At 44.1% G+C, this 10,000-nt stretch overlaps 1 protein-coding gene and 1 long non-coding RNA gene across 8 annotated transcripts in view; both read right to left on the bottom strand.

Annotated features, from left to right (window-relative positions):
- Nucleotides 1–1,028: 1,028 nt before the first annotated feature.
- On the bottom strand, nucleotides 1,029–3,552 carry LOC308171527. Of its 7 annotated transcripts, none has more exons than XR_013937835.1 (7): nucleotides 3,406–3,552; nucleotides 2,749–2,861; nucleotides 2,618–2,668; nucleotides 2,262–2,306; nucleotides 2,114–2,178; nucleotides 1,875–1,992; nucleotides 1,042–1,667 (listed from the first exon to the last, which is right to left on the bottom strand). It is a non-coding gene; the product is annotated as an uncharacterized lncRNA (long non-coding RNA). The 7 variants fall into 7 exon arrangements; XR_013937837.1 differs by having other exon boundaries at nucleotides 1,044–1,168; nucleotides 1,448–1,505; nucleotides 1,599–1,667; nucleotides 1,875–2,306; XR_013937831.1 differs by having other exon boundaries at nucleotides 1,029–1,168; nucleotides 1,599–1,667; nucleotides 1,875–2,306.
- Nucleotides 3,553–5,577: 2,025 nt separating this feature from the next.
- Nucleotides 5,578–10,000, bottom strand: part of LOC308172212 (solute carrier family 22 member 4-like) — a gene marked incomplete at both ends in the record, with an annotated part of 24,394 nt that continues 19,971 nt past the window's right edge. The window contains 2 exons of the mRNA XM_080547121.1: nucleotides 5,578–5,697; nucleotides 7,970–8,156. Of these exons, the coding sequence (XP_080403247.1) occupies nucleotides 5,578–5,697; nucleotides 7,970–8,156 (307 nt within the window). The remainder of the gene's footprint in view (nucleotides 5,698–7,969; nucleotides 8,157–10,000) is intronic.

Below are 10,000 nucleotides of genomic sequence, written 5' to 3'. Positions count from 1 at the left end.
TTGGATCTAACGTATCTTATATGAGATTTCCAACAGAATTTACTGGGCTTAAAGTGCAGACTCTCAGCTTTAGGTTAAGGGTATTCACATCCAAATTGAAGGAAGGGTTTATGAATTATAGCTCTTATGTATAATAACCAAAAGTAATTAGACAATTGACTCAAAAGCTGTTTCATGGGCCAGTGTGGGCTATTTATTCCTTCATTATTTCTTTATCAATTAAGGTAAAAGGTCTGAGTTGATTCCAAGTGTGGCATTTGTATTTGGAGGCTGTTGCTGTATACGCACAACATGCAGTCAACAGAGCTCTCAATGCAACTGAAACAGGCCATCCTTAGGCTGTAAAATGCACTTCAATTACATCTGGATTGTTTCATTTCAAATCCTTTGTGGTGGCATACAGAGACAAAATTATGGAAATTGTGTCACTGTCCAAATACTTCCAGACCTAACTGTATATAAATAAAAGAATGTCAATGACCCCAGGTGTGGGACTTTATTAGGTCAAACAGGTTTGAGGGGTCAGGCAAAGGACTTGGTGGAGTCAGGCAAGGGTCAGGCGATCATCGTTGTAATCCATGGAGCAGGGCAGGAACCGTGGTGCAAGGTGCTGGGCTGGAGGTGTCCATGGTGCTGAGTGCACACTGATGAGCTAAATAAAACATTCTATTTCTGATGTCAACAGCACTAGGGCTCCTTCACAAAACCCTTACTGGAATCTTCATACACTCTGTGAATTAGTCTTTACTTTCTGATGAGTCAACAGCAATAACCCCATCCAGTGCGACATGTAGATAGCATATATTTAGAATATGTAAAATGCAAACACCAGAAATGCAAGAAAGTTTATGAGGTATACCAAATGGAATTAATAACAAGTGTTACAACCCTTCTGTCTAGAGTAAAATAAGGGCCTAACAGGGTAGAGTGCAGAATGTACAGGTGTGTTGCAACACAAATGCCCAAAAAAAGTGTACAAGGGATCAAATCAATTCAAGCTTTATTTGTATAGCGCATCTCACAAGATACGACTCAATGCGCTTCAATCAAGACATCATTGCTGATTGCACTTTAGCACAAGTGCTCTTTCAACATTGTCTCTATGGTCTTTCAGCTTCCTTTTCTTCTCACATTTTCGACCATATAATGGTGAGACAGCTGCTTCTCACTGTTGAGACAAAATGTTATAAAGAAGTGATTAATAATTAATTTAAGAAACTCACATTCATCAGTGGTTGCAAACTGTCATGGAATTTGTATTAGCACTCTCCTCATGTTTCCAAAATGCATTGCAAATGCAATGCACTAACAAGTCATTGGTCACTCTTCGTTGGTGTTGGACTTGTTGAGCCCTTTCCTAAAATAATAATACAGTGCTTAACCATGTTACAATGAAAAGGTGCAGTTAAGTACTGAATGAGTCACTTTCTTTCCTTGATCATTCTACCTCAAGTGTCCTGATAGAAAGTGTGGTTTCACTTTCCAGGCTTCTGACATCTTTGTCCCTGGTAACAGGATACACACATAAGCATGACTATGTGTACAGCTGTGAATGGTGGATAGTATGTTTGTATGCAATAAACTTCATTCACACTAACCAATTCTTTAGGAGGAAAGCTGTAAGGCCTCTTGAAGTACGTGTGGTCCTCGTCAGTGTCCAGTGGCATCTGTACAGAGTCCACCATTATTGCCAGTATGTTTTACATGAAAGGGTTAACTACTTCAAAAAGAGATCCAGGCTGGATTCAGAATGACACAGTACCACTAAACATATTGCATGTGCCATAAAGTTGCATGGAGTATGTGTTTTAGGAGCAGTAGCCCATTCAGAAACAGGCACACGGTCATAGATACTTAGTGAGAGATGCACTGACCATGGTGTTGCTTGCATGACTCCTTTTAACACTTGAATAGGTCCTGAATACAGGTGGGACACTGTCGTGAAGGGTCGCTCTGCCTTCCTCACTAAAGTGAGCAAACTTCCTTCCATATCTGAAATTAACACACATTATCTTCACCGGAAGGTTGAATTGTAGGGCCAGGTGTTACCCCAAAGTCCTCTTGATAATAAATGTACAAATACAATTATTATTTTTGTAGCACTGCAGCATACCCTTCCAGCCCAAGGTTTTCCACCAGGACAATACACCACCACCTTCTCAGGAGAGACATGTCATCCTAAAGAAAGAGCAGTTACTCAATTTGCATTCAAAGTCTTATAGCATATTGATATAATGGGTTCTTGTTTTCTTAATACTTACAATGCTGAAGTCAAAGGTAGCCTCCATGGCGAAATACCAGGCATACTGTAATGAGAAAAGACACAAAGACAAGATTACCATGTGACAGCTTATAACTCAGTGAGAAGGTAGTCACACACATCCAATGAAATGTACATGGCTGATAACTCCATAGGAAAGTGATATGAGAGGTCTGCACACATGAATGTTCCTTAATACCTTTTATTGCACACCTTTTTATTTGCAAATGCACAAACAGAATGTTGGTCAGGTCTAAGTGGTGGTCAGTCATTGTTACATACATTTACACATTTTTTTGATGGTTTTAAGGAACAATCAAGTGTGCCATATCACTTGGTGGCATTACCATAACTCACCATTATCATGAAGACACCACAGTCATTGCCACTGGTCTGCCTCGGAAGCCCCTGTACGAAGAAAAGTTAGTTAGAGAATAGTAGGTAATTATGACTATAGCTATAATATGATAGTAACATTCAAACAATACCTCCAAATCCAGACCAGTCTTCTCTGTCCAGGATCCCGCAACAATTTTCTCAGCAACACCCCTTATATTTATACATTTATAAATTTATAAAAAGCATTTATAAAAAGCATATCCTAAAAGAAATAAAGAAAGTGATTTAGAAGATAGGCCTACTAGAAACATACCAATAAGTTGTATTTTTGTAAATACATAATTTGAAAAAAGGTGTTTGTGAGAACAATACATAATCATGTCACTAACAAATAATAGACCCCTGGTCTGAGGTAGATTACTCTTCCTGCTACGACTGGTGAATTGATGATTCACTTGCTTAGTCAAATGTATTGATTAAAAGTCGCTTTGGAAACAGGCGTCTGCTAAATGCCCAAACTTTTATTAAATAAAAATTCGATAACATAGGGTCCATGCCTATAACTTGAACTTTTGCATTTGAATTAATAATTAAACCCACATTAGGTAATTAATTCAGCGTTGCTAACAGGTCAGAACCGTAATATAAATCTAATGTGGAATGTGAAAGCTCACACAAACATCAAATGAGCCCACAATGTCTGATCTAAAACTAATTTACACCAAGGATGTGCTGGGGCACAGAAATAACACATTAACACCATTTAAAATTCAAATGATGACATGATAATATATAGGTGGACTTACCTCCATATTTCACAGCAGAACTATGGTGGAACTGCATATGAGATAGAAGAGCAGGGTACTTCCCTGCCTTGTGACAACATGGACACTGGAATGTGTCCAAGTCCAATCTCTTAAGCGCAGGATATTGTCCATCTGGAAACATCATGTTGGTCTATGGAAGAATAAAATATAATTAGGTGAATGTATCGAATGTGACTCCAAATAACTTTCATTTCCTTTAAATTGAATATTTCATTCCTTTAATTCATCTTGCTTGAAAATATGTGACCTGAGCTCAAAATATTATATGTGCAACCTACATACAACAGTGAACACACTACCAAAGTTCGAAAATAGCATATAGTTCATCTTTAACTTAGTGTTAGTTGTAATAATTACCACGTGAAAGTCATTCCCTTCCCCCCACCTGAGCGCGGCGTTTTTTAGCCCTGCCGGCTGTACATGTTTATCTTTGTTTTGTCACTATTTGCACTTCTGGTTATATGCATAACTGCATTTTGTTGTTGGTACTTGTACTCAGCAATGACAATAAAGTTGAATCTAATCTCATATCTGATAACGCTAAACCACATAGAATTACCCAATTAGATGAACAAAACTACAGCCAAATGCGTAACACATGCAACAACCTAAATAATAAATACATATATGAAAACTATAACATGTTCATTAATAATATTTCGAAATTCTCACCTGAGCTGCATTTGCCATTGTCCTTCAAAATCTCGCGGATTCTCGCGGTTTCTTTTACCGACGCGCTTACGATGACGTGCCCCAACACATTTCCGGGTGTTGGATTTGTTGCGCGCAGATGGATACTATAGGAGTGGTGTGTGACAATCCGGTTGTTAAGTCGTGACGTGTTTCCGGGTCCAAAGTTGGCTGAGGCGCTGTCTTCGAAATGCCGAAATAATAATAATAATTAATTATATTTATATAGCGCTTTTCCGAGGCTCAAATACCCTGACAATATGGAGAAAACGGGAAAGTGCTGCTGTGTCCCTTGTTGTATGAATAGATCAGAGTCTAAAAAACGATTGAACTGTCATTCTACCGCTGTAGTACACTGGTACTCTGGTGCGGGGAATTTCTGGTTTGGACCCAGAAATGGCTAAAGTCACTTTTGACGTCAGACTTAACAACCGGATACAGTTGCATACCGTTTATTGGACAGTTATGGATTTATAAAGACAAAGTAGTAGTTTGACCTGTTTGCGTCATACAAACCAACCGTCCCTCTCTTTGAGCCTTGACTGAGGACGACAAGGAGACAAAGAGAGACAAAAGAAAGGCAGTGGATGACCCCTTGACCCTCACAGGAACAGACATGTCCCTCCTCCTCCGTGGCAAATCCTCACCCCGTTCTATACATATACTCTGTGTGCGTGTGTGTATATATAGGGTTATATATATATATATATATATATATATAAGGATATATAGATAGAAATGACTGTTCTATCTATATATTCAGTGTTCATATTTCCTCCATTGGTCAGCTCTTCTACAGAGGGAGGGAGAGAGGGAGGGTAGGATAGAAGGAGGGAGGGAGGGAGGGAGAGAGGAAGAGAGGGAGGGAGGGAGAGAGAGAGGGAAGGAGAGAGGAAGGGAGGAAAGGAGGGAGGAAGGGAGGGAGGGAGGGAGGGAGAGAGGAAGGGAGGGAAAGGGGGAGAGAGGGAGGGAGGGAAGGAAGGAGGGAGAGAAGGAGGGAGGGAGGAAGGGAGAAATGGAGGGAATGAGGGAGAGAGGGAGGAAGGGAGGGAAGGAGGGAGAGAGGGAGGGAGGGAGAGAGGGAGGGAAGGAGGAAGGGAGGGAAAGAGAGAGGGAGAGACAGAGGGAGGAAGGGCCCTATATATATACATATATATATATAGATATAGATATATAGATAGAAATGACGGTTTGAATGTGTTCATATTTCCTCCACTGGTCACACCAGGGAGGGAGGGAGGGAAGGGAAGGAGGAAGGGAGGGAGAAAAGGTGGGAAGAAGGGAGGGAGGGAAGGCAGGAGGGAAGGAGGGAGAGTACGAGGGAGGGAAGGAGAGAGCAAGGGAGGGAGAGAGGGAAGGAGAGAGGAAGGGAAGGAGAGAGGGAGTGAGGGAAGGAGGGATGAAGGGAGGGGGAGGGAAGAAGGGAGGATGGCCAGCACAGCTGGGTCTGTGTCTCAACAGTCAACAGGCCTCCTCCGGCCTGTAGTCCCTCATCAGCCCTGACCTGACACAACTGGATAGGAGAAAGCAACGGTCCAATAGGAGTCCACCATGTTGCTTCCACCAATCCCGTGTCCTGTCCTAAAGGAAAAAGAGATACGTTAAGCCAGTGGTTCTCAAACCTCTCCTCGGGGACCCCCAGCCACTACCCATATTTGATCTGTTCCACCACCAGCACACCTGATTCAACTAACCAAGTACACATCATAATTGATTTAATTGAATCAGGTGTGCTGGTGGTGGAACAGATCAAATATGTGGAGTGGCTGGGGGTCCCCGAGGAGAGGTTTGAGAACCACTGCTTTAAGCTATGGAGGTCCATTGAGTGGCAGCACTGTGGGGACCAGGGGGGTATTCCATCATATGTCGCTAAAAGAAATTCCAGGCTTATTTTGTTGTTAACGTCTCGGGAGACGAATCAAAAGAAGCCTGGGTTGTCCTTTAGCGACGTTGATGGAATACTCCCCAGGAGTGCGTTCCAAGGCAGCAACATTTAGGTCTCGCATGGACAAGACGTTCACGCTGAGATGTTTGGGAACGTTGTGTGCGACAGGCGTCTGAAAGACACGTTGCATAAAGCGGAGATGGTTATCTATCAACACTAAACCGTGGGGACTTTGAACACTGAGAAACGAAACATTGCGGTTCTGAACGCAACCCGGATCAAAAAAACAACACCTGTTGTTTCGTCACCGACGCAGTAACGATATTGCGATCTCTCCGCTCCATAGCAACTCCATAGCAACACACTCACATCATCATCTGTCTGAAGAGAGTGAAAAGTATAGTATATGAAGCGTCATGTAGAACTTTCCATATCTGGATATGTTTACACAGACAGGTACATATATGAGCCATATTGTGTGTGTAAATATTCTCACATATGCACAGATCCAGGGCCGGCCTGTGGGTCTGTTGGGCCCCAGGCGAGATCTTGAAAATGCCCCCCCCCCCCCCCCTCTTTCAATCATCTTAGCTGACACCTAATTTCACCAGTCACAGTGTTTCTCGGACGTTGAGCAACGTGGCAATTATTATTTTGTTAGCCTCATAGCATAATTGCCTAAGTCATGCTTTACTTGGTCACCTGGTCACTGGGCCATCTTTGTAGGTAGTGTCAACAATGCCTATGTCAAAAAGATGACTTGGGCAGATAGTGATTTTGGAATGTAACAAGCATTCTGATAAGGCAATAATGCACAGTGAATCAGCAGTGTTAGGAGAGTAGAGAGAGCGACACAGAGAGAGAGAGAGACAACAGAGAGAGAGACACAGAGAGAGAGACACAGAGAGAGAGACAGAGAGAGAGAGACACAACAGAGAGAGACACAACAGAGAGAGAGACAACAGAGAGAGAGAGACACAGAGAGAGACACAGAGAGAGAGAGAGACACAACAGAGAGAGACACAACAGAGAGAGAGACACAGAGAGAGAGACACAACAGAGAGAGACACAACAGAGAGAGACAACAGAGAGAGACACAGAGAGAGAGAGACACAGAGAGAGAGAGAGACAACAGAGAGAGAGACACAGAGAGAGAGCGACACAGAGAGAGAGAGACAACAGAGAGAGAGACACAGAGAGAGAGCGACACAGAGAGAGAGAGACAACAGAGAGAGAGACACAGAGAGAGAGGGGGGGGAGAGAGAGAGACAACAGAGAGAGACACAGAGAGAGAGAGGGGGGGAGAGAGAGCGACACAGAGAGAGAGAGAGAGACAACAGAGAGAGACACAGAGAGAGAGAGACACAGAGAGAGAGAGAGACAACAGAGAGAGACACAGAGAGAGAGCGACACAGAGAGAGAGAGACAACAGAGAGAGAGACACAGAGAGAGAGGGGGGGAGAGAGAGAGACAACAGAGAGAGACACAGAGAGAGAGAGGGGGGGAGAGAGAGCGACACAGAGAGAGAGAGACAACAGAGAGAGAGACAACAGAGAGAGAGCGACACAGAGAGAGAGAGACAACAGAGAGAGAGAGACAACAGAGAGAGAGACACACAGAGAGAGAGAGAGACAACAGAGAGAGACACAGAGAGAGAGACACAGAGAAAGAGACACAGAGAGAGAGGGGGGAGAGAGAGCGACACAGAGAGAGAGACAACAGAGAGAGAGAGAGACACAGAGAGAGAGAGAGAGAGAGAGAGAGAGAGAGAGAGAGAGAGAGAGGAAGGGGATTCCTGACGTATCCTAAACCTCACCCTCCCAGCTGGAGAGCAGCGTAATCCACCCAGTCCCATCTGCCAATTCCAACACCTTCCTCCCTAAGCTCATCCCTCTCTCCCGCTGGTCTCCCCCCTTCTGCCCTCTCTACCCCTCCATCCCTCCTCCTCCTCCTCCTCCTCCTCCTCACCTTTTTAGCCATCACCAGTCCTGAGGGTTTGTGGCACACTTTGACTTTGTTGACCACGCGCCTCTTAGGTCTTTCAGCTCTCCCACCGTGGCCTTCTGGGTAAGGAGAGCCTCCGGCCTCTTCCTCTCTCTGCAGTTCGTCCAGGTCCAACTCCTCCAGCCTCTTCTGAAGGGGCTCCAGGTTGGCTCTGGAAGCGAGGGAGGTCAGGGAGGTCAGGGAGGAGAGGAGAGGAGAGGAGAGGAGAGGAGAGGAGAGAAGAGGAGAGGAGAGGAGAGGAGAGGAGAGGAGAGGAGAGGAGAGGAGAGGAGGGGAGAGGAGAGGAGAGGAGAGGAGAGGAGAGGAGAGGAGGAAGAGATTGAATGGGAAGTGGGGGAGGTCAGGGAGGAGAGGAGAGGAGGGAGAGATTGAACAGGAAGTGGGGGAGGTCAGGGAGGAGAGGAGAGGAGGGAGAGATTGAACAGGAAGTGGGGATTGAGCAACAGGGTTGGTTGTTGTGCGGCTCAGTCGGTGGAGCGTGGTTCTAACAACGCTTAGGTTGTGGGTTCGATTCCCCCCGGGACCGTATATACTGAAATGTGTTACGGTACGTGCATGTGGGAACACGGTACATGTGGGAAAACTAGGGTTAGGGTTAGGTGCTAGGGTGTTAGGGTTAGGGGTAGGTGCTAGGGTTAGACATACCAGCATGTACCAAGTCACCCTAGCACCTAACCCTAACCCTAGTATTCCCACATGTACCGTAACATATGCACTCACTGCAATGTAAGTCGCTTTGGATAAAAGCGTCAGCTAAATGGCGTATATTATATTACAGGGTTGAGTTCCAGCAACAACGTTGTGTGTTTTGCAGTGTTTTGCATATAGCATTCACGTTGAAACGAATGGGCCGAGCAGTACAGTACGGTAATGCACGGCTGAGTAAGCTTCCTATTTAAATAGAAAATGCAAACATCCGCAAACCGCTGACTTACTCAGAGGCAGAATCTGGTGGTGGAGGCGGACAGCCCCTCCTCGCTGGGAGCGATGTTTATGGTGAGAGAGAGACGGTCTTCTTTTGGGAGACATGATTAGATCTAGAGAATGACACTGCTGCTAGACAATGTTCAACGTTTAATGACAAAGTTTATCCAGTTACTTTGGTAGTGCCGAGCCGCTTGATCCCCAAAAGACTAAGAATGTTGCTGCTGATGTTCATGTTGTTTAATAATTGCTTAAGTCACAAAACTGGAATAACCTTTCACCTAAGAGTGAAATCAGGGGAGACAGAGTCACTTCAGTGTTCAGGCCAATGCACACGGCGTGCGATTTTGTCGCACGACAACATTCGATTCTCAATTCTTTGAATTATTTCAATTGGTGTGAATGGAGGATCGAATGTTGTCGTGCGATAATTATCGCATCGCACGCCGTGTGCATTGTCTCATTCGAAACAATGGAATCGAATTCGGCGGTGCGACAAAATCGGGGCCGTCCTCCCAACTGGTGACTTACTGGAAATCAGAAGATGATAGATGGACCCCAGTACTGTATGTAACATACCTCAAGACCTATTCGGTTGTTAAGTCTGACGTCAAATGTGACGTTTAGCAATTTCCGGGTCCAAACCAGAAACTCCCTCCACCAGAGTACCAGTGTACTACAGCGGTAGAATGACAGTTTAATCGTTTTTTGTTTTTTTTGTTTTTGCATTTCCAAGAGAGCGCCTCAGCCAACGTTGGACCCGGAAACACGTCACGACTTAACAACCGTTGTTCAACTGTATCATATTCAGAATCAGAATCTTTTCAGAATATTTATTATTTCATTACATCCAATGTACAGATAGACAAGACTAAACATCTTTGGCTTAGGTTCTTCAATATTGGCTTTGCAGCAAGATACTGAATCACATTATTATGTGTAGTTATGTGTTTTTCTGCTTGTAGAAAAACGCAGTTAGCTGAGGTGTACCAACATTCAAAATATTGTCGTGTTAAATATTTTTTTTGCAATATTTTTACAGCAGCCACATACAGAGACACGTTTAACACT

The sequence above is a fragment of the Nansenia antarctica genome (genome assembly GCF_963989245.1).
Source record: "Nansenia antarctica genome assembly, chromosome: 16".
Taxonomy (NCBI): domain Eukaryota; kingdom Metazoa; phylum Chordata; class Actinopteri; order Argentiniformes; family Microstomatidae; genus Nansenia; species Nansenia antarctica.
This window is presented reverse-complemented; position numbering and strand designations above follow the sequence as displayed.